This window comes from Cynoglossus semilaevis, chromosome 5 (genome assembly GCF_000523025.1).
Source record: "Cynoglossus semilaevis isolate Cse_v1.0 chromosome 5, Cse_v1.0, whole genome shotgun sequence".
Classification (NCBI taxonomy): domain Eukaryota; kingdom Metazoa; phylum Chordata; class Actinopteri; order Pleuronectiformes; family Cynoglossidae; genus Cynoglossus; species Cynoglossus semilaevis.
In genome coordinates this window covers 12,551,997-12,577,067 of record NC_024311.1, presented here as the reverse complement: position 1 = coordinate 12,577,067, position 25,071 = coordinate 12,551,997, and the positions used below count along the sequence as shown (strand labels likewise).

At 39.0% G+C, this 25,071-nt stretch overlaps 1 protein-coding gene across 1 annotated transcript in view; it reads right to left on the bottom strand.

The window, feature by feature from the left end:
• The window catches only part of LOC103379122 (CUB and sushi domain-containing protein 1), a 172,802-nt gene that overhangs the window by 35,166 nt on the left and 112,565 nt on the right, over positions 1-25,071 (bottom strand). The window contains exons 36-49 of the mRNA XM_025055552.1: positions 23,555-23,659; positions 18,902-19,020; positions 18,619-18,688; positions 16,755-16,871; positions 15,491-15,700; positions 12,701-12,889; positions 11,949-12,126; positions 6,131-6,276; positions 3,808-3,888; positions 3,083-3,196; positions 2,757-2,873; positions 2,380-2,451; positions 1,845-1,991; positions 49-237 (exon numbers count right to left, since the gene is read on the bottom strand). Of these exons, the coding sequence (XP_024911320.1) occupies positions 49-237; positions 1,845-1,991; positions 2,380-2,451; positions 2,757-2,873; positions 3,083-3,196; positions 3,808-3,888; positions 6,131-6,276; positions 11,949-12,126; positions 12,701-12,889; positions 15,491-15,700; positions 16,755-16,871; positions 18,619-18,688; positions 18,902-19,020; positions 23,555-23,659 (1,854 nt within the window). The remainder of the gene's footprint in view (positions 1-48; positions 238-1,844; positions 1,992-2,379; positions 2,452-2,756; positions 2,874-3,082; positions 3,197-3,807; positions 3,889-6,130; positions 6,277-11,948; positions 12,127-12,700; positions 12,890-15,490; positions 15,701-16,754; positions 16,872-18,618; positions 18,689-18,901; positions 19,021-23,554; positions 23,660-25,071) is intronic.

Sequence of the window (25,071 nt, the reverse complement as noted above, 5' to 3'; positions counted from 1 at the left end):
AGAAACTGAGGGAGTAATGAAGGAGTAAAAAGACATCAGAACCAGTACCTTGACAAAAAGGCATTGGCGCGTCCCACTGGTAAAGCCCGTTGGTATGCAGCCGGCAGGTGGAATTGGCTGACCCCACCAGGCGATAACCACGGTTACAAAAGAACTGAAGTCGGCTGCCTGGGCGGAGCTTAGTTCTGTTGACCACGCCACCATTCGCTGGGGGATCGTTAATGCTACAGTAGGCAGCTACAGATGACAGAAAAGAAACATTATTGTTATTAAGTTCTGGAAGTTAAATACAAAGAAGAATATTTACATTTAGAAAAACAACAAATGTAAAAAACAATATTGTTACAGGAACTTTCTTTAGCCCTCTTGCTTTGTTACAGGAACTTTCTTTAGCCCTCTTTATGTTGTTCAGGGTTTTAGGCAGTTTTGTCTTGTCATAACTCTCTCATAGTTATGTTTTAGCTTTTAGTGCTTAGCTCGCTTTAAAAACTGAGTTAGCTTTCACTGCTAAGTTGGCTTCTTTATATATTTATTTATTTAGTGGCAATTACAAAATTACTATCAAGATCATTGGTTTTCATTTTTTATGCATTTTTAATCACTTGAATAAGTCAGGACAGTTCTAGAAAAACATGGACAGAATCAAAGCAGCAATAATCAAATCCATATCACCATAAATGTTCATTTTTATTTTTATTTGTTAACAATGCAATAATTACAGCCATTATAGTATATTAACAGGGCTGTGAGGGAGGCATACAAAGACAGGGTGGGGGTCATTGACCACCTGGTCCAGACCCTTCACCAGCTTTGACTGGTGAAATGATGTTACTAGGACAAAAAAAACCCAAAAAAATGATGTTACTAGGACAAAAAAAAAAAACAACCCACCACTACACCTCTAAATTCCATTCTGATCTAAAAGACGTGAACTTCAAAGAGGTATCTTAAGACTCTGTCACTCATTTGGACTGATAGGAAATCTACTTTTATGTCTTTGATCTTCTCTCTCGCATTAACGTTCTCTGGTTTCAGACGTATTCAAAGCCATTTTAGAAGCTTAATTAAAAACAAATTCCTCTTGAAAAAACACAAGATCTCAGACAAGCGAGTATATCAGAGGGTTATTTGCAGTTTAATACTACACTGAATGCAGGACTGTATTTCAAAGTATCTTTAATAATGTGAATTTTTTTCATCTTAAACTGTATCATGACACAAAAAAGAAAAATAAGTTGTTTTCCTCGAAGGACCCTCAGATATAATACTTTTTTATTATCCACAAATACTTCTTCAAAGAAATGAAAAAGTGAAGCCACCAATAGGCCACAAATATATCCTTGTAATAAGTATAAACAAATAAACATTTATATGCAGACCACGACGTCTGTAGTGTCTTTAAATATAAAGTACGCCAGTGCATGAAGTGTGTATTGGCAGTGAAAAACCTCCTAAAAACGTCCCTGCGCTCTGTATAGCTGCAGTTGTCAGGGCAATACAACATCGCAGGGAGAAGACAATGCTATTACTTCAGGCCATTGTGCTGATATAACCTACAAAATAAATCACACTTTTTTTTTCTCAGGCGTAGAGACACAGGAGATTGACTCGGTGACTCATACCTCTAAAGCTCAAACAGGATCAGTATCTCTGTAAATTGCATTTTCTGTCACCGTGATTGGCGGAAATATTCGGTGCATTTTTCGCAAGTTAAACCTTGTGATTTTGGGGCAAATGCAGCGAAAACACACCACTGTGTTAGCAGTAAGGACTTCACCCGGGTTGGAGTGAAAAAAAAATACTTTCTACAGCTTTTAGAAAGTGATCCAGGAATGTGAAAGTACCTGAGTAACGTATCTTAAACCCTCTCTTGTTGGTTGCGTGGTCCGTGGACCACCTGAGGTACAGCTGGTTTGTTTTAGACGTGAAGTTGAGCTGAGATGAGTGGTTACCACTCAGAGCAACGAGCAGAGGGCTTTGTCCTGAGGATCCTTGAAAAACAAGGAAGGAGCAAAAATTGGCAGGTTAAAAAAAGATTTAAGGATCAGCTAACTGTACTGTGTGTGTATATACATTAACATATATACATATATATATATTTAAAAACACTTGAATTGTAGATGTATATTTATATATTTACACATACACATTTATGTAGGTACAGTATGTATCTATCTATATATATATATATTTAAAAACACGTGAATTGTAGATGTATATTTATATATTTACACATACACATCTATGTAGGTAGAGTATGTATCTATCTATATATATATATATTTGTATATATGTATAAATATATATATATATATTTACATATATTTATCTGTGTGTGTACAAAATAACTATGAAATTGTAAATTCCAGATGTATTTACCATCAAAAATCTCCAGTTCATCAAACTGTTTCTCACTGTGGAACATCTCTACATAGATATTGAGGGTGTAACCTGAGAAGAAAGAAAAAAATATTTTACATTCATCTCTTACAATGCCATAGTAAACCAAACACAGACACATGTGAACCAGTAATATTCAACACCAAAGCTACATTATGATGTATATATACTCAGTACACCAAAGCTACATTATGATGTATATAATCAGAACTCAGTAAAGAGTAAAGGTAACCTCTAGTTAGCCTTAAATAGCATTTTAGCCAAAACATTCTTACAAAGCTGACTGTTTTTCTTTCAGGATTTTTTAGCTTGTGTGTTTTATGTGTTAACACAAAAAGAAATGACTCATCCTGTACCCGGAACCATCCGTAAAAGCCAGGAGCATGTTTGGCTGTTGGGGTAGTTACTGGGGAAACCAGGGCTCAGAATGACCCCTGATGATGAAGACCTCTCCTCGTTGGCTGGACATTGGGCTGGAGGGTGAAAAAAAAACCAAAGTCCATTCATCTGGTCAGCTCAGGTCATCTTAATTTAGCTCAGACTGGGCCTCGCTGTTAGTTTGAAATATCTGCAGCTGCAGGTGAACTAAACAATAACTCGTCTAGATGTCGAAATAGAAGAAAAATGGAGAAACATATCGCAACAAGACCCCCGTCATGTGACCCACTGGATTTGGCCCTACCTTGACAAGCTGGTGCTGGAGATTCAAAGGCCAGATGAGAGTTGAGTTTGCACATTAGCTCAGCTTTCCCGACCAGCGTGAATCCTGGCAAACATCGGTACTTGACAATATCACCTGACACAAACAAAAACAGTGAAAATATTAGCTACTTTAACATTATCAAATACTCTACAACATTTTATCTCATCTTTCCTTCTGTCACTCATACACAGATAGTGTGTACTGCATTTAAGTGATACTTCAAGACTCAGATGATAAAACCTTTTTCAGTGGTTAAAAATAACTCTGGCATCTGACCACACTGGAGGTGAATTGATTCTTCTGCACTTTTACAAAATGTCTACGTTTAAAGAATTACAACGTTAAAAGGTCACAAAACCTAAGTGAAAAATGCTGTGAGAAAAAAAATACTGTGCTGAAGAAAATGGAAAACCTGGCAAGTGATAATTATTTCACCCAAGTTGCAGGGTTCTGCTCTTTGAAGGTTAGGGACAGGTGCAGAAGATACGATGTCAGGTTCTAGTCTCAGGATTTGACTTGAACCTGGACCCAAATGATCTGATGGAATTATACGGTTTTTTGACATATAACTGTGCTGGTAAAAATTAGTGACCATTGTCAAAAAAAGAAAAAAACACCAAAAGGTCAAAGAATAGGCTATTGGTGAAAATTGAGTGGCAAAATAAATAATGGTTGAACAGTATTCATTAACCAAGAACTCTTACCAATCTGAAAGTCTTCGTCTTCATAAATCACTTCCGCATTCTCCACAGTAGGGGGCGGGGAGCACTTCTTCAGACGGTAGGCTGCAGAAATGAATAGAATAAAAATTTGTTTTAAAAATGTGAAGTAAAAGACAAAGAATGCCTGACTTTACCAGTTGAGTACTGGAATGTAGCTGCTACTGCAGAAAGAAGTCGCTCAGACCCAGACACTAACAAAATAAAGGCTTAAAGAAGTTTTATTTTGAAAGGTATGGAGCCTTAAGGGTCTCTCAATATCTGTCGGCTTCATGGATGTATAAACGGGAGGTTCCCGTAGCTGCAGTAAATGGTTCAGAATATTTAGTAAAAAAAAAACAAAACAAAAATGTATTTTCCCCTTACCTCATCTCCCACTTAAATAAAGGTCTATACAGTGCATGGGTGAAGAACAAAATGTTCCAAACCACAAAAACAAGATGTCAAAACTATTGCAGCATCTGCCCTAATGGTACAGCAGCATTCAATTTGTGAAGAAGAAAAAAAAACACAGCAACTGATGTCAGTGACAGTGAGGCATCAGTTAGGAAACCAGAACCTCAGGCTACACAACAGAAACCACACTTCACTGCGTGATTAATAAAGTAGTAGGTTTATTATTTTAAATCTGCAGAGACAGTGTCTGTGGGGAGGAGTGCCATGGATTTACTTGGTGAAATTATCACTAAATATCTGATCATCAACATCATGTAGGGAGTACAATGTTTTACACTGGTCTTCTGGTTTTCTGTCATGCCACCCCCTTGAGGATAGAAATGTTTTCACCCCCCCCCCCGACCCTCCAACCTACACTCTTCAAATTACAATACTACTAAGAACCTGATAACATGTATATTTTTATCTGTACAAACCACTGTATGAGTTGCTGCCACCTAGTGACTGGAGGCTTGTTATCATTCAAGCATTACAGCAGTAGTTCACTTATGTCCACCGTGCAATATTCCATTGGAAGCCCCTCACGCCCCCTCCTGGCACCTCACTGCGCCCCCACAAAGAAGCCCGCCCCACGATTTGAGTACTGGTCTAAACAAATGACAACACGGACTATATCCAGTAGGATTAAAATAAACAAAACTAAATTGACTTTACCAAGAAAAATTATATTAGCGTGAGGCAAACTTTTTAGGAACAGTTAAAAATATGGATTTGACCTGAGAGAGATGTTTTTTTTTTTGCCAATATTCTGAATAAAACATGAGTGAACAATAACAAGGGCATCATTAGTTACTTCATTTCAGAACACATTTTCCTGTCCCGCAGTCTGAATTAGGAATTCAGTAATGACTTTGAGAAAGAGTCGTTGGCTTGAAATACAGCTGAAAAAACCCCACAAAAAACTGAAAGAGAAGGAAAACAACCCTCAGTCACTGATGACCTCACGCAGACTGAGCTGTTTACATAATGTGTCATCTCTAAGATGTTTTGTGCTAAAGTAAACACTTGAAATACAGCTGTCCAGAAATAGACCCCTCGTACGGCAGGTGAAGAAAACAAACGCCAGACTCCAGCGTCTCTAATTCTGTACATCTGACACCGATGACCTCATCTTTTCTCCCATCAACACCAAACACAGCCTCTAGAAAAACTTTTTAAACCACTGGAAACTAAATTTAACAAGTTGAGGGGATTTTTGGTGAAAATGTGACATTGTTCACTCAGACCTTGAAGCCGTAGCCTTAAAAGCGACAACATTCTTTTGTGCTGCATCCAGTTATTAATTGAGAAAATAGGGCAGTGAGTTATTTCACCTCAACTTCATCAAAAACACAGCGCTGTCAATCAGCACTTTGCTCGATTCTCCAAAAGAGTATCTGAAAAACTGTACCACTGATGCAGCCCAGTAGGTGGCAGTAAAGCCCCAAAGAAGAAGGTATGCAGGATGCTTGGAGTGACATCAGTGCACCAAGTGCTAGACTGGTGCTGTGGTAGGACCACGGTTAGTTTCCAGAAGATTACAGGATCAATAACAATGGTTTATGTCAGGATGGGCTAGCGCTGTGACGACTACTAAAGAAGGGACACGTTGAAAAATGATTCTACATTTACATTTGTGTAACTTTTAAACCACGTTTGACCGTTCTGGTGGGTGTTTTACTAATTGATTACGTTTTCATACAACAACATATTTAAGACTTGGCTTCAACTGAATCGGCAGATCTGAACAGGAGTGATTCAAATTTCTGGTTCTTGCACCATGTTTTTTTAACATTTATATTCTGAAACTAATAAAAATGTTGTTTTGCCAAACTTTGTCACGACTGAAGTCTGAGTCAAACAGTTTCCCTACCGTGAAAGTTGAGAATGAAGAAGCCTCCTGTGGAAAAGTCCGAGTGAAAGCGGATCAGGACATTTGGGCTGGTACTGTAGGCCGTCTCTAAGGCCGTGTTCCCGCTGAAAACTCCAAGCTGTGGGCTTGATGTGTCTGGACCGTCCCTACAAGAAGAAGAAAATAAATCAGAAACAATCAAGTGAAACTGCTGAGATTTAAATAAATAGAGAATCCACCTGTGGGGAATGGGCGACCGGTGAGAAGCCAAAATAACACAGTACTGTTGATGTACTGTAGTATTTGAAATAGCACAGACAAATTAGGGATGGCTTGACACAACCTTTTCACACCTGATACCGAGACTGCAACTTGGAGTATCTGTCGATACCAATATCAATCCGATACCTTCATTTTTCTCAAGTATGCTGCGGACTGTCGTTGCTATGGTGATAGAGACCCTGTTTATGTCAAGATAAGTTAAGGCTGAGCATTCGGGCTTAGGTACAGGATTGAAATTGTGACCGATATCAGACTGATACTGATCCAAAGATTTAACTGAATACGGCCTTAAACCATTACAGAGCCTGTACAGTGGTATTGGAGTTTGTATGTGCTTAAAGTTTCCTCAAACTTCCTCAAAGTTTCCTCAAATATGTTCCAAAACACCATTAGTAATGACCTGTAGTTGTTCCCACTCTGTGTCAAACCTTCAAAAAAACATTTTTGTCACCAAGCTTTTCATTCTGACCATTTCTTTCTCAAAAAGCACACTCTGAATGAAGTATGAAACACCTCACTAAATATCCTGAGTGCTTTTGCCTTTTTCAGTACAACATAAAAAAACACAAGTTGCCACAGACTCATGAACAACACTGCACATTAAAGTTTATAAATTATGCATCGCACCGGACACTGGGCAGAGAATATGGAGTGTGTTTGTGAATAATTAATATCAATTAGAACTTTAAAAATAAATATCAACGTGAGGAATGGTTTTAAATCTTTGGGCATGGAAACTGAGAATTACTTAACTACTGTATGTTTGTAAACGATTGTGTGAAATGTTGAATTTTATAACCAGAGGAAAGGGAAACCGAAGCAGCCGTAGTAAACATCGTACGAACCAGTGGGCTGTTCACTGACCGGCCGACATTTTTCACTTCTCTCTGCTTTTTCAACCTTTCCAAAAAGTTTACTGAACAAAGCCTGTGGATTTATATGCCAGACTTTATTCATTAAACAAGCGTTCCATCTTCCAAACTTATTTCATGCCCAGTGTTGGGTTTTTAATGAACCTGCCAATAGATTAAACAAGGAATTTAAAATTTTAATTTATGAGTTGCACCTTGGCTCTCCTGGCTCTTCAATAATTCAAGGTGTTCTGGAGGTGTCTGGGATCTTCAGAGGATCAAAATGTGATTTTTTTTATAAAAGGAATTAAATTCCAAAATTACTTTTTAAAAATTATACTTATTCCAGTATTGTGGCTTTTGTAAACTAACCCTTTATGCAAAGATGGAAATTACAATAGTTTCTGTATGAACTCAGGTTTTTTTAATGACATTCATGCCTTCATTAGTGCTGCAGGGTAACTGATCATGTTGCAACAACTAATGCAAGATATGATGAATATGTTTAAGCATAAAACATTGGCGTCCAGATTAACGAAGCAGCAGAGAGAGAGCGTCCGGTCACTTCTTTAAACTGGGTTAAATGAACGACCAGGAGAATGAATGTCTTTTTATGAGAGCTGTGTTGGGATGAGAGTGAGGATGGAAAGACTGGGCTGTTATTTATGACTCATCACAAATTAAATCCTCGCAGCTAAAGCAATGTTTTAGGAACAAATTACTTTACCTGATGTCTCAACTTTGATTTACTTTTATACAATGACCAATAAACCCTCCCACCCCGAAGAAAAAAAAAACCCAACAACCTAAGGTGTTCATCAGGAAGTCTCATTTAATCAATAATAGAACTGCCATCAAACCAATCATCTCCATCCCAGGGCATTCATTTTGACATAAAACTTTCTAAATTAACCATTTTACCTTCAGTAAATAGAAAGCATGCTCCCAATCACTCACTTGTTAACCCTGCTGCTCCCACCAGGGAGCGTGTGTCGCTCTCAACACACTGTGCAATTTAAAGAAAAAAATCAAATCACCTGCTCATTCTCCTGCTACTTCAGTCATGTGATGTCACCAATTGTGTTTTAACGAACAACATTGTAGAGTAGACCAGGGGTTTCAAACTGAAATGAACTGAGGGCCACTGCTGCCACCAACATGTTCTAGCAGGACCACGACAGTGATCAATGTCAAATGGGGTATTTTTAGAATCGTAGAAGTATGTTTTCATATTCATGTTTTTTTTTCTTATCCCATCAATCTTTACAAAGAGACTGTATTGTCCACTCAAGTGGGATGTAAATGGAGAAAAATATGACCAAATATTGCAAAAAAATAAAAAATGTTGGCCAAATATTACACAAAATGAAATCATCAGAGGACTGTCCAAATATTGACCAGAAGATAAATGCAGCAAAATAGGATTAGGTTTCAAAAAATATAGGATTGTCATTAATCCGAGCTCCGCTTTGCTCATAATTGGACTACACTACATTACGGTTGTGTATCTTACATTACTTCTTAAACCTACCAGAAGTGAAGCACATTTGCTTCTCACCAGGCAAACAAAAAATGTGCCAAAAACTCAAACACAGTACAAGAGTGAGCCAGACAAATGTTGGAAGAAACAAAACAAAAACGAACAGTCACCGAGCAAGGACTACGGCTCTGGCAGAGAGAAATACGACCGAGGTCACTGATGCAACAACCTATGATCTGCCTGACAACAACTGGAAGGCAATTACTAATGTTCCACCTGTGTCGAAATCTCTGTGATGTGCATCTGCAGTGCAGATAATAATGGAGGAATGTTTTTGAAAGCTGCAGTCGGACAGATCAGAGAAAAGGATGATTTTTCAGTTCCATCAATGGCCGTCTGTGTACTTCACCAGACCAGACGAAAACCTCTCTGCTTTCCAGACAGATACTTTATAGATTACGACAGAAGATGAAGGTGACGTCTACACCTGTTTTTCCACCTGCTGTCTTAAGACTTTTTTTTTCTCATCAGCCATGTTTTACTTTGTTTTTACTTTGTAGCTAGTTGTTAAGCTAAGCCTTGGTTATTTACGGTATGGAATCTGCCTCACAGTCTTGTCGACAGTCGTGCCCTCCAGCCAACAGAACAGTCCTAACTGGTCTACTTCTGGAACGAGATTCTTTTTTCTCATCTCTTTTAGCTCGTTCAACATTTTTTCAAATGTTCAAAAACAATTAAAACAAAGTTTAATTGTTTAAACTAAAGAGGGTTGTTTTTAGCACCAGACTCTTGTTTGACTGTGGATTTGCCTTGTTAGTTATTACATAGTTCTTATGAAATAATTCCCAAAAATAGGCAACATATTTTTTTGGAATATTTGATTCTATCCAGCTGACCATAACCTCGGGGCCAGAGTCCATGTGAAGCTCATGAAAACTGATGTTTAACTGGGTCTGAAAAGAGAACTCAGTTCCCAGTCAGTGAAATACATTCATGTGCTTGGAGCTAATGCTAGATCGAGCAGCAAAACAGTCCATCTGTATGCACTGATCTCCCATTACTGGTGCATTTTATGACTGTACCAGCTCATGAACATGATTTTATAATTCAGTCAGCAATGAAATGTGCAAAAAAGAAAAAAAAAACATGAATCACAAAAATCAATTTCCAACCGTAGAATAACTTCAACACTGCACTGCTGCACTTCTGTATTCATGGCTTTGCGCTCGCTGTCCGGAATAAAAGTGAATAGTCACTGAGTGTGAATGCATTACTTTTCCACAGTCTGAATTTCATTAACACCAAATCCTGGAACAAACTTCACATTTTTCTTTACTGAACCAAACCTTCACCAAACGTGTTTATCACACATGGCGTCAAATAAAGCCATTAAAATGATAAATCCTTTGCAACCTGATCTTACTGGTGAGATCCTGCCAAGTGGGAAGGTCTTTGTAGACCGGGGTCCACCGACCTGCCATTCTATTTTTATTACATTTTCCTCTCCCAAGTGATTCTCATCATCACTGCCGGAGATCCTGAGGCCGTCTCGGGCCTGTGTATGGCTGTGGTTCAGATTGAATTGGTCAGTGGTCCCATTTTAAATGCATTACCCCTCACACTGCCTCTACTACAATTTTAGCTCTCCACTCCATCCCATTATTACTGCAAAGGGGGTTGACCTTATTACATATAGATCTGTGTGGGTTTATTCAACATCTCCATGTATGATGAAATCACAATAAGGTGACTTGATTGGCTGCCAGTTCTTTTTTGATACGATGAACTAGATAACGCAGAGCGCCAACCTCCGACACAGCTGCTCGGTGTCGGTCGATACACTCAGGTCATCAGCATAGAAAATGATTTCTTCCTTAGGCTGTGACCCACATACCCAGAACATCTCATCCACTTTTGTACTTCACTTTTGAGGTACAATTCTACGTACTGACAGACAGAGGGACAGACTGGGCCGAATATAGAACACTTTCACAGTTTGCATTAAGATATGGCCCACTTTGGCCCAGACTTAACAAATGTGGGTCACACAGTGTCGACAAATACACGAGTTAGCCAGAATATTTGGTATATTTGTGTACTCATCAATACCGAGTACTGCCATTGTCATACTTCGGATGCAGTGTGGACACCAAGCAGGAAAAAACTTTTCAGTTTGATTTTCTTCTCATTAACAAACCACTCAAGTATTGTGTACTTGAGTATGAGTAAAACCCCAGATTACATGCTAAGTTGGTTACATTGGTAACTTATTTGTTGGGCAAGACGAAGGGATGTGACCTCAAAGTAGCAGCCCATATGTACTGTGTAAATCCAAACTCTTGGGACACATTTTTTTTAAGCACACGTGAAGATCCCTGGTTAGTACTGTCTGAGAAAGAACACCCTCTTGTGGCCCATTTTAAAACTTTTATTACATCGTTAAAGAAATGTCACACAGGTTGGCTGTATCAACACTGGGACACACTGGGGTTTGTCTAGAGCAGTGGTTCTCAATTATTCTCTGTCATGCTCCCCCTTGGGGACAGAAATGTTTTCACGCCCCCCCCAGAACGACACCTCCACGAATTGAAATACTACTAAGAACCTGATAACGTATATTTTTTATCTGTACAAACCACTGTATGAGTTGCTGCCACCTAGTGACTGGAGGCTTGTTCATCATTCGAGCACTACAGCAGTGGTACACTGATGTCCGTGGGCCATATTCCATTAGAAGTTCATCATTCGAGAACCACGCCCCACCAGGGGGGCCCGCCCCACTATTTGAGAAGTACTGGTCTAGAGGTTTGGGCCACAGGCCGTATGCTCTCTTGGGTAAAGAGGGCATCTGTTGACCTTGTCTTGTTCGGCCCATTTCCTTTGTGTGGCCCATTTACACCATGTGGACTAGACACAAAAATACTGCCTGTGATGAAAACAATAACAAAGACTTCTGTTATAGAGTTGTTGGTGTGTGTGTGTGTGTGTGTGTGACTGTGTGAGATCATGGTCCACGGAAATAGAAGTAGAGACAGGAAGAAGAATAAAAATAACAATGCAGGACCTAAGTGCGTCCAGGACTTAACCATCGATGATGCAATCAGAAACTGGACAAAAGGCTGGATCCTTTCAGAAAGACTGGTGGCACGAGTGCCAATGTGTGTGTGCGTGTGTATGTGCACGTGTGTGTGCACGGATAAAAAGGATGAATGTGAGCTGCACTTACCAGACAGCGATGTAATCAGTGACAGGCTCTGTCTGCAGCAGGGTGAAGTTGATATAAACTCCATGTCCGTGGGGAACGGTGAGGAGCCAGACACAGTCCTGGGAGTTGGGGTATTCACTGGGGTACTGTGGTGAATAGATGGTGCCGTTTTCAGCGGTGACATTATAGCCACAAGGAGCTGTAAAAATGCAGAGTTACTGTTATCATTCACACTTAGCTTTCTTGCAATGTGTACACCAGGACCTATCAAGGGAAACACAACGGATGAAAGATGTTTTCATTGGACTAAACCACCACTGTCCTCCTGCTGTGACAACATTCGTGATAGGAGCATTTCAATTGGTCAACCCTAAACTAAATTTAGAAACAAGAAACTGTCTGAGTCTGGTTACATCGGTGACATGTCAAGAAACTGTCTGAGTCTGGTTACATCAGTGACATGTCAAACTCAAAAAGAGGACAAAAAAAAAAAACAACTGTATTGACCACACTAAATACTGTGAGCATGTGACAACTGTATTGACCACACTAGATACTGTGAGCATAAGGTCAAGAAAGGCCGCACATTAGGTTGACTCTCATGACTAATGGCTATAAGCATGAGGTTATCTATTTCCTATTGACTTAAAAACGTCATTACCATTTATAGAAAAGGTAAAGAAAAAAAGCTCATTAAAAACCAATGGTGAAAACGTATCAAACTGTTTCCAAACATTCTACATTATAGAACAATTCGTTTTTGTAGTTCTTACCTTCACAGCGTGGAAAGGGATGGTTCCACTTCCTGTTGGTCCCATGTAGACACGTTAGCACCGGGTGGCCGATCAAAACATACCCAGGGTAGCAGTGGAAAGTGATTGACTGGCCAGCACTGTAGTCATTGTTGATGATGTCGCCATTAGTGAAAGGAAAAGGATCCTGGCAGTGTTGAAGTTCATAGGCTGAAAGAAATTAATTAAAATGTAGTATTTTAATGCCTGTCTGTGAACTGCTGTACACAGACTGGAATTACCTGAAAGAAAACCCAGATCAAGACTAAAACTAACCCCGTGGCCCACTTAATCCCAAATACTTTGGGACTGTGTGACCCATACTCACTCGGGGAAACATGCAAACTCCACACAAAGGACCAGAAATCGAACCACAGACCATAATGCTGTAAGGCGGGAGCACGACCCGCTCTTCTACGATGTGGCCCCCAGCCACATCAGTGGGGCTTATTTCATTCAGTACACTTCCCCCGAAAATATACTCTTGGCATACCAACGCTTACCGCAGAATATTTTAGCATCACAGGGCCACTTAGAGCGCATCTTGAATTCTGAGGCCTTCCATTAAATGTGTGACTGAAAAGAGCAGCGGTGGGGAATTGCTGACATCAAAATGCCAAGTCAAGGAGAGAGAAGGACAGGGCCCCGCAGCATAAGAACAAGAGCTCAGCTTCCAGTCAATACAAATGAGGCGATAAGCAGGTACAGGACAGCACCTGAGGTGCAGTTGGTTTAAAGGAGGCTTCAGAGCTGCATCGAACCGGCGGCAGCGGGACGAGGATGGAGGAGAGAGCTGTAGCCAGTGATACCATCTGACAAACTTCAGTAGTCACTGCTACATCACTCATTTATTTAAGATATAAGACTTGACTGGATGAGAACAGTAATCAGGGCGACCTTCTGGCAATTACAGAAGACAAATCATAAACTGTTTGGCTTAATGTTTGGTTAAGGTTAAAAATAATTAGTATTAGTGATTATTATATACATATTTTGTAAATATATATATCTTGTATATACACATGTATATATGCACATACAGTTTATATACACTACATTAGCCTTTTTTCTAGCTATTTTTTTTAAAAGCAATGTTTTGTTAACATTTACCTTTATACTTTTAGCCTTTTTTCTAGCTATTTTTTTTAGAAGCAATGTTTTGTTAACCTTTACCTTTATACTCATATTTTTTAGATTTTTTTTTTTACCAATTTTACTGCTGGATTTTTTTTTTTTTACCAATTTTACTGGTTATCAACTACTGTCATTTTTAAGGTCAAAATTTGGCCATTTCTGAAACATCCATTGATATCACTATTATTATGGACTGTTTTCTTTAGACTGATTTTAGGCTTAAATTATGATTTGCAGTTATTTCGGTCAACATACTCTGGGTTTCACTGATTTGCCATCTTCAAACAGTGGGGCCCCCTATATGTGAAGTTTGGGAAACTCTGGCCAATTAATGATACATTTGAGACATGGAGAACACTACGTGGTCCTCTGGTGTTCCACGGTAAATAATTCCAGTACAAAGGAAGTTGCAAATTAGAAAACCGTTACCTCCACATTGTTAAAAGTGTGAGGATTTGTAGCTGTAAAAGTGCAACAGAAGGAGGCGGCTGCCTGAGATCTGAATGTGGACGTTTAATTCAAGGCGAAGCAATTACAGTGTGACAACCACTAAAACTGGAATCACATCCTTTCCACTTTTATTAGCAAAATTTGTGTCCAAACGTCAGGCTCAGGGGTTTTTTCCCATTGTATTCATATCGACTTTTTGGCAGCCAAGACTCGTGCAGCTAAGGTTTTATGGATGTGCACATAACTAATGAACCCTAAATCTCCAAGGCCTTGAATACACAACCTGGGGCTGGATCTGCTGCTGCTGGTGTCAGGCTGGAAACTTACACCAGGGTCAACTGTGGTTATATAGGAAGGCATCGAGAGTCTGCATGGATAACAATCCTCTGACCAGAGATAACGCCATGTGACGCAACATGTTGAAATCATTTGTTCCAATGGGTACAACCAAACGAAGCATCGAACCAGCAACAACTGACCAACAGGAACGAGGTAGGAATTTAAAATATGGTAAAAAAGTGTAAGTGAGATAAGGTAAATAAGGTGAATGGAATGGATTTTGTTTGTGTACCATAATAAAAAAATGAAAGAAACATTGATGATTTTAATTCCAACTTTTCACTATATGCAGATGATTTGCTGATTTTCTTTGGCTAGTTTCTCGTTAATTGTTAGATTTTAATGTCGTCTTTTACTATAACTTCATTTTGGACTTTAATTAAATTTCTGAAGACCAAATAACCACATATAACGTGGGCAGGAAAATATTCTAGCCATCTTAACAACAAAGTAAAAATCACCCTGGTCACAGAGAAGCCGTGTCTGTTAGCGTTTGTAACTTGACATGACTCAATCTCAGGATATGATAACCAAACCTCAGGAGTGTGGTTTTTAGGGGGCGTGGGGGGCTGTGTGTGTTTTAGCCACTATGTTCAGTTTCATTTGATCAAACAAATCATTTCGCTAAATCTATTCCACCCAGCAGCTTGTGTTCCAGCTCACGACCGGGGGAAAGTAAAGAGAAGGCTCGCAGGTGTGTGCTCTCAGCATCCCTTCAGGGGCTGCTTTAAACTGATATCGCCTGCAGTGATTCCTCGGGGCATGTGGCATTCAGTGTCTCTAAAGAAGAAATAAATCCTGAATTCATATATAAAAAAAACAAAAAAAACAAAAACAAATAAATCCTACCCTGATAGGTCAGTTTGAATCCCTGTCTGTTCTCCGAGTGGTCACTGTAGAAGTGGATGATGGTCAGGTGGGTGGTGCTCAGCAGAGAGGGTGGGATCTGTGAGCCAGTGAACTGTCCAATGAGAGAGGAGCTGTGCTGTGGTCCCGCCCTGACCTCCAGAAAGTCATGGTTGTCTTCAGAGGAGAAGTTCTGGAACTGGATATGTGCTCCTGGGAAATGAAGTCATGTTACAGACACAGTAAAATCACATCTGCACATGTGACAGTTTCGTACCACATCAATTATTCTGGGCGATACGACTGAAAAAATGCTGCGTTTTCTTTCTTTTTTATCTAAAAGCTGATCTAATCTTACAAACAGTAATGCTGCTTTTTTTCTCCTGTTGTTGATGTTGTTTCCCATGGCAACAGCTACTTTCTTATTTTATGTGTCTTAAATTAGTATTTGTTTCTTGTTCCCAGCCTGGAGACGTTCTCTGCCGCGGCCCTTAAGAATCTCATTGCAGAGTGAATCCCAGTGTTTTACTGTACATATGGAAAATAAAGTACTTTAAACTCTCAGCTACATCTGTAGTATTACCTGTGGGTATTACTGTAAAAAAATAAATAAAAATATTATTGAACCAGAGACCCAGCCTTTAAACCTTGGAGATATTTCTCCATTAGTTTTAGGATGTGGACTGTTTCACTTCATCCATCTGGGCTGTACTTTGGATTTCACTAGTAAACCAAAGGGAGAGAGGACATTTTTTTCTGACATATTGACTTTTACAGTAGTTCCTGGCTAACTTTTAGCATCACACTCCTCTCACTTTTCCTAATGTTTAGTCTTTCTGGATAATTTCACAGAAATATAATCCCATCAGGCTAATTTATTAATTATGCTAAATTCCAATTTTCATTGGTGTACTTTTAGCATTAGCTTTAACTTTGACTATGTTTAGATTTAGAATTAGGACAAAGAAGCATTTCTGCCTGGAAACATTGATAACCATTTAATTCAGACTTTTATTTTTATACTTTTAAGATCTATTTTTTAAATTCCTCAGAATCACAGAGGGACTGATAGCAACTCTGTGCTATTCCTAACACCAGTGTGTGTCATGGTTAAATATAATCACCCTCTAGCGAAAGGTGAAAGAAAAAAAACCCTTACAGCCATATGTGCTGCAGATTTGTGCTAAAAATGGCCAACGTTTCAACAACAGATGTGCGGAATGCGACACATTCTTTCAGCGATGCTGTGGCTCCCCGTGACACTCACCAAATCCCGTCGGCAGGGTGATTTGCCAGGTGCAGTCCAGGTTACCGGGGTAGTTACCTGGGAAACCTGGGCTCAGGACAACGCCGCTCATCTCTGACAACACGCCACCACAGCGAGCTGACACCACGAGCACAGCAAGGAAAAATAAATAAAAATGTTAGGATGAAATTATGACTGACAGAAATGTGAACGTTAAACGATGTAAATGCTGTGTACAATGACATGAACCTTGTTATAAATACTTTAACTTTTTTTACTTATGGTATCGGAAACTGAAACTGAAGAGTGATGTCAGTTCTTTTGTTTGATGCATTACGATGAATCAACTGTAATTTATGTTGATGCCACTAGATGGCAGCAGACATCAAATGTGGTGAATAATCTCAGAAAGTTTAGGATTATTCTTGTATATTTTATTAATATTATTTCGTCCAGAATTCTACATCCAACTAATACTGAACGGTCCGCCAGTCAAATTTTGAACCTCTCGAACAGAACAAAAAGGTAAAATATAAAAGAAAAAAAATGATCATAAAAGAGCTTAAGGCATCAGTCAAATAATGCTTGAGAATTTTATTCAGCTATGAATAAAAAACCCAATCCAAACTAATCAAAAAAACTGCCCAACAGTAGGTGGCAGACTGGCCTCCTCGTCCAAACAGCCGATTGGAAACCTGGATCTACGGTTTTGGCCCACGGTGATTAAAGGTGGTGTCAGGACTGAGAACTTCATCCTGAAACTGCGGTGAAGCCTTTCCTGAATTTGCTACAGGCTTTTTCAGCGAGGACTGAATTATTCAGGCATAACACAAATATCAATGCAATCAAGGACTTTTAACAGGACTGCAGGAGTTAAGAGAGGCTCGGCTCTGCAGCGCCAGCTACAAAATTCCGCGTGTGCCCAGCAGGCATATTGATTTTATAGATCGCTGACTCGGTGTCACCAAAGAAGATGCTAACTTTCACAAATTTAATTCCAAGCTGGTCACATTAAATATAAGAACAGAGCTGCAGATAAGAACGGCTGTTCCTCATTCAGGCATTTCTATTTATTGTTCTGATTACAACAAAAAATTCCATTAAATCTTACGTGGCCCTGCTGCTGTAAGCTGTAAGTTTGGGCTGTGCTGACGGATGACTGTGAACTATTCAACTGTTTTAGTCTTATTTTCTTGTGGATTTTTTTTTTACTTTTGTTTTAGTCTTATTTTCTTGTGGATTTGATGTGGAAGTTTTTTTTAACTTTTGACTGATACCATTAACTGGTAGGCAAAATTATAATTTGTATACAGCGTTTTAGTCTTATTTTCTTGTGGATTTTGGTAAGTTTTTTTTTTACTTTTGACTGATACCATTAACTTGTAGGAAAAACTATAATAAGTATACAGGCCAAAACATATATAATAAAGACTTATTTATGGTATATTATTGTAATACATGAAATCATAAATAATAGTTGTACATCATTTGATCTGTTTTTTCGTTTTGTTAACAGATTGCAATTTTCTTTCTTTTTGGTGCTTTGAAAAATTTACTTTTTGTCCTTTAATAAATCCTTATGTCTCACATGTGATCATTTGATTGTATATTCTTTAATGAAGGCCAGATGGACAGAAATAAACGCAATAACGCCTACCACAAACAAACACAGGAATCATCCTACCTGTATTTATATCACTAAACTCTTACATGACGGCCTTTGGTTATTTGCATTATTTACAGCTTTAATTCAGTGCATCAAAAATCACAGTTTTGTTTATAAAGGACAAAGTTTAGCAAGAACTCATTATTCTGGTGTGAATGTGTTAGTGTTTATGAGTCTGTGTGTGCGTGTGCGTGTGTGTGTGTCGGTGCTTTTGTTTACCAATGCAAAGAGGCGGCGGGTAGTTCCACCTACGCACAGTACCAGGCATGCAGGAAATGTGCGAGTGGCCCTGAAAGTAATAACACAGCATGTCATTTTCCTGGAAAAATGTAAATATAAAAGTGCATTCTAAGTATTCAAGGTAACAGTGCAGTAAGATGTGCCATCCCAGCACTTTATGAGAACGGAACGTCGCTGGGATTTTGTTTTGTTTCAAATACATTTTTCACAGAAAATGCAACCAATCAATTTCAAGTGTTTGTCTTTCTCTGATTTGATTTACCTGCAGTGTGTATCCAGGCTCACAGGTGAAAGCCACCACTTCATTGACCATATATCTGTCTCCTGTTTTAATGCCATTGGCAGGGATCATTGGCTCTGGACAGGTGGTGAGACCAACAGCTGCAATATACAAAAAAAAAAACACTTTTACCCCAGACAGGTTCAACATTTATTTTTATCTCCTTTTTTTTTGGCCCAGGTCATTTGTTGACATCACTTAATAACACATTCTTAAGACAGAAATAAGGCCTGTGAGATTGTATGTCCTGTAGAGCAGTGTTTCCCAAACTTTTTTTTCTGGGGACCCATATTTTAAAACTCACAAACCCTCGCGACCCAAGAAAATAGACATTATTCATAAACTCCTGGGAAACACGATGCGAGACGACCCAAAACAGAACAAAAAGGAAAGAAAAAAGCACAAAAATCCTTATGTGCGGTCAGAAACAGAAGAACTCCCCCTTGTGGGGTGGTGAAGTATTGTAGTGCCCAGTGCAACAGGTCAGTGTGGGTCTAGGTTAGGATCTTGAAAGAACTTTTAAGTCTGCACGTCCAAAAGAAAAAACAGATGATGAAAGGTTAGCTAGAAAGTTATACTAATAATTACAAAAAAAAAACAGAGAGAGAGAAAACCCAGAGAGATGTCATAACTGACCCCTGGAATTGAACATGGCTACGTTCACACTAAATAAAAAAACATCAGTTTGTTCTTGAATGCAGAAAGAATCATAACTTGAATAATAACTAAATGAAGAAAAAAACAAAAAAAAAAACAACACACACACACAGTTTCAGTTTTGTCAGAAAATGCCCGGAAGCTAAATGGGAAGTGAATGTGACCAGCACTAAGTGGCTGTAGTCATTTATTCAGAAAACAACGAAGGTTAAACACGTCTTTAAGAAGTTTGACAGCAGCAGGACCTCAATTTAACAGAGTGGTGGGATCTCTCTGACTGGACGTGTGTGTGTGTGTATGTGTGTTTTTCTCAGAAAATTCTGCAGGAGAATACCCTGGAGCGGTTGCCATGGTAACACAGGGGAGGATAAGGGGGAACAGAAAAAGAGAGAGAGACAGGTGAGTGTGTGTGTGTGTGTTTATGTGTGTGTGTGTGTTTGATTGGTTCATTATCTACCTTCCTACAAGCAAAATAAAGTGATCCCAATGAGCCTGTGCCATGAGGAGGGGTATACACACACACACACACACACACAGGAACACACACAGACCTCTCCCAAGTTAGTAACTAAATTACTACATTAAAAAAGTAACTATTGCATTACTTTGTTTTATGTTTAAATGTGTCCAAGAATTTGAATTTGAACCACAGTCAGGCGTTAACACGACAACCGCTGTGTTCAGAGACAGTTCTGAAAAAAAAATCTTATGAAAAGTCGGTTTCAGACGGAACACAAGTGAAGGAGCTACACAGGACTGTGATGTGGAGACACTGTGTATTTAAAGGAAAGCATCAGCAGGCTGCCATGACAACTGATCAATGGAACCATTCCATTTGGCTGACCCTCCCTCTCTCTCTCTCTCTCTCTCTCTCCCTTCTTTATTCTCTGTTATCAGAGAGTGATGACTCTGTGTAAAATACTGACAGAACCACAGACCACCAGCTCACCAACAGCCACAGAGATGTCAACCAGACAGTGTCAGCTGCAGCGGACTCACAAACAACTGAGGATACGCAGAAAATTAAATTCCAACACAACTGTCAAAAAATAATGAATGTTTATCTTCATGCAAATAAAAGATATAATTAAAATATCCAAAATTATCTATGGATGACAAACAAAGAAGAAACACTGTTACACAAAACAATTATATGTACAAAAAAATTTAAAGTTTAGTTTAGATTATTAAATATTAAAACATAATAATCTATTATAAATCAGCCGGTTCATATCTAGACACTTTTAACTTCTTATTTATTTTTAAATTAATGGCATACTGAGGCCACATATACTGCATATCTGTGAATAGTGTGAGTAATTTCTCAGGTTTCATCTGTGAAAAGACCTTTTGTTCTCCCTCATTTGACTGTAAAATTACACTTAAAATTACATAATCTGAGAACAAGGGTAAAAACAAATTCACCACTTCCTCTTGAAATGTATTAGAGATAAATCCTGAAAATAAACAACATTGGGATAAAAAAAAAAAAAAAAAATCCCCATGAGTTTTATGGACCGAGTGTTGTTGCATTTTTTCCATAACTTCTCAATTGTGCTTTCACTGCTGAAAGCCTGTGGTGAAGAAATATGTTCTTGTTTACTACATCTGTGAGACTAAAGCCGCATAAAACTCCAGCAAAGTCAACAAAGAACATACTTCTGTGTTTACTATAGAAGTAACAACTTCTCAAGACTCCGACACTCGGATCTAAACTGAGTAATGGCCGGAGAATATAGGTGGGCTTAGAGTTTTATTGTTCTCAGAGAGAAGAACAAGCTTTAAACCAGAGCACAATATTGTTGAGAGTCAAACGCCACAAAAAAACGAACTTAGAGTCCGACCACCAGGGGTAACAAATGCACACAGCAACAGCGGTAATAACAAGATCTTTCAAGGTTTTTGGTGCCGACAAAAAGCACCATCAATATTAAAAGTAGCAGAAATCAAAGTTTGTATTCACACACACGTATATTCTTCTTGACGGCCTGTGTCCTTCCAGAACATTATTAACCCTCCACTTATGAAGAGCGGCGGAGTGGAATATGATGAAGTCGGTCCCTTAGTTAAATCCATCCTTCATCTCTAGTCCTACTTTCATTATGAAGTTTTTCTTCAGAACCACAGATGATATACTGAAAAAAAACTATGGCTGTCTCTGAAACCGCCCCCTACAGCCTACGTAGTGCACTACATAGGCGGCATTTGTAATGGTATCCGAAGATAGTGCACTAAAAAGGGCACTCAACGTATCCCACAATTCACCCAAGCAATATATCCCATCATGCATTGCAGTCCTGACAACATGGCGGAGAGCATGACCGAAAAAAATGCCACATTGTTAGCAAATTAGAAGGTTGAAATTTTCCGGAGACAGAGGTAAATATTAACTGTTGAAATTAAAATGGTTATAAAAAATGTCACAATTCATTGCAAAAACAGCTGAAAGATGTCATGAACTGTCTGGAAAAAATGGCTGTAGGTTAATAGTAGTGCTACATCTATAGTCAAACCAAGTTAGAATCAAATAAATTCCAAAACTGCTGTGAGTCTGGATAGAAATGTAAAATATTAAGGTGCATAAAGAAATATCTGCTTAACTATGAATTCTTTTAATTTCAACAACAATAATTAAAAAAAAAATACAATCTAACTCTGTCCAGCTCTGCCTAAAATAAAGGTGCCTTTTATCAGTCTGTCAGTTCATTTCTAACTGCAACCTGTTCTGTGTGTAAATTAAAAAAGAAAGTGTGAAAGTCCAGAGAGACGTCTGAATGCACTGACCTCCACTCAGTAATATATGGAGCTCAGTCCAGAGCTACAAAAATAAATAGGAAAACATAATAAAATATAACAGCTGTATTACACTCAGCCCCACAGTGACCCTTACTTTGATTTTTACTCAAACTGAGGGCATAGAAAAATATAAAATGTAGAGCTGACAAGTGTCCAATACCCCCCCCACCCCCGGCCTCCTGTCTGAGGCCACTGAACACCTAACATTAACCTTTACCACACTCTCATTTGACCCTGTTCAAATCCTGATCCTAAACACTCTTTAAACTAGGGATGACCAAAGTTAACTTATTGCTGATATCCGATATGATCCAAACACTTAATTTCCATTTCCGATATCAACCAATACCAATACATGCAGCTGTTTGCCACCAAAACAGAGGTAAACGATCAGGACCCTACAAGCAATTCCAGCATATTTGGCAAAACCCAGGAATTGTGTTATCGAGTTTTAATTATGAGAGAGAAAAAAAACGATAAAGATTCTTATCGATATTGCATGATGATGCTAATAGAGGGCTATCAGTCGGCCGATACTGTTGGACATATTTACTTTAAAGCCTGTCTTTCTGAAGTTGACCTGCAAAATGTCCTGACAATACTAAGCGTCCCTCCAACATTTGTCCCCACAAGTATAGCTACACTAGAATACACACACACACACACTTGGGCCACAGACTCACCAAAGCGAGACATGTTCACTGATGTAGAAATGACTCTGAACTAAAACAAATAGGTCGGAGAAACAAGTGCAGCCGTGGCCCGACAGGTGTGCACGTCCACGTGCGCACGTCCACGTGTTGGCCTACAGTCCATCTCAACGCATTTGTGTTTTTCTGACACATTTGCGCAAAAGTGTGTGAACTCCCGCCAATGTACGGCACACACACACACTCGTACAGATACATCCACCTCTGCATGAGTCTGTCCACATCCCTCTGAGGTGTGTGCTCCTGCGTTGACCCCTGCGTTGATGTGTGTCTCTGCTCTCAGGCTCCATCAGTGGCTCCACTTCAGGTCACTGACTTCTTCCATTTGATGTGGAAGTTGTGCTTTTCACGTGCCGTTGTGCATTTATTGTTTTTTCTCAACATCGGAATGAACCTGGAATTCAGTCTCTGGTTGTTTCACTAACCCTGCACGTGTGTGTGAGTGTGTGTGTGTGTGTGTGTGTGAACTCACTTTTGTATTCTAGGTGAAAGCCTGCCGCCACCACACTGATGTCACTCTGAAAGTGCAGCAGGAGCTGATTTGAAGTGGAGTTGAGCAGAGCTGGGGCTGTAGTTCCTGCGAGAACAAGCGATAGAACAAGATTACATTTTATTCCTGTCTATTTCACAGTCTCTGCTACAAACACTGTAAGAGCAGAGAACGCTGCTGAGGAGGGAACGCTTCCTTTTCCCCTCACATGTGCAGGTATTTAAAGACATTTGATACACGGCTTAACAGGGACCATTCCCCGTGTCAGTTTTTAAATATGAAGAAACATGTATTTCTGAAGTGTTTTTATAATTAGTATGAATAAATACCAAAAATATAGCTTTTAACAACAGTTGAATTTAAGGTACGTATAACATTAACATGGTTTAAAGTAACCACACAATTCTTACAAGTTTTTTTTTTAAAAAAGGTTATTAAAAAAGTACCAAGACAGAAACATGTATTTCTGAAGTGTTTTTATTATTAGTATGAATAAATACCAAAAAAAGAGCTTTTAACGACAGTTGAATTTAAGGTACGTATAACAGTAACATAACACCACACAATTCTTTATAAGTTTAAAAAAAATGGTTATTAAAAAAGTACCAAGACGAATGTCATAATCGTAATAATCAGTATAACTTGTCAAATTGTCTACAACAGCTTTGACAATTTTTAACATTCAAACTTCAAACTATTGAGCTGTTCATTTGATCAGGTTTGAAATTCAGCCAAAGAAGCAGTTTGTCAAAAGTCATTCTCTTGAATATTGTTATTATAACATAAATTACATATTAAGAAAATCTCAGATGAAAATATAACTTGAAAAAGTGTTAACACTAAAATGAACTGACTTAAATTTGAACAAAAGTCTGGATCCAGATCGAAGACAGAAGACGTAGAAATGTACTACACTTTTGGGAGAGAATTAAACACAGATAGTACCATGTGTAGTACCATGTGTAGTACCATGTGTAGTACCATGTGTATGCAAGAGTGTGGCGTCTGCCTCAAGAGTTCTATGTCGACTTTGTCAAATAATAAAATCCACTGAATTCTCCTGTAGCTGTTAGCTGACACGTACAGAAGCTGAGTGACCCGTGGTCTCTCTCCTGGGCAGCACACCCTGCAGGTCAGCGTGGTTTCAGCGGGCAGCTCCCCTGTGTGGCCCCCTGAGAAGGGCGCAGACGTGTGTGTGTGTGTGTGTGTGTGTGTGTGTGTGTGTGTGAGTGAGTGCCCTATAGGCGTTAAGTTTAATGTGTGATAGGTGTGCATGACAGGTATGTGCTTGGGGCAGGTCACAGAGGAAACTCCACTGGGAGAATGTAAAAGGTTAGATCATTCGTTTCCTGTCTCTGCTCCACGCTCTTTGTTCTTCCTCTCTCTCTCACACACACTCTTCACTGCACCGTCACCACACCTCACATTCATATTTAACCTGGTTTTATATGCACATAGTTGGGGAGGTCAGCTGTGGTGTGTGTGTGTGTGTGTGTGTG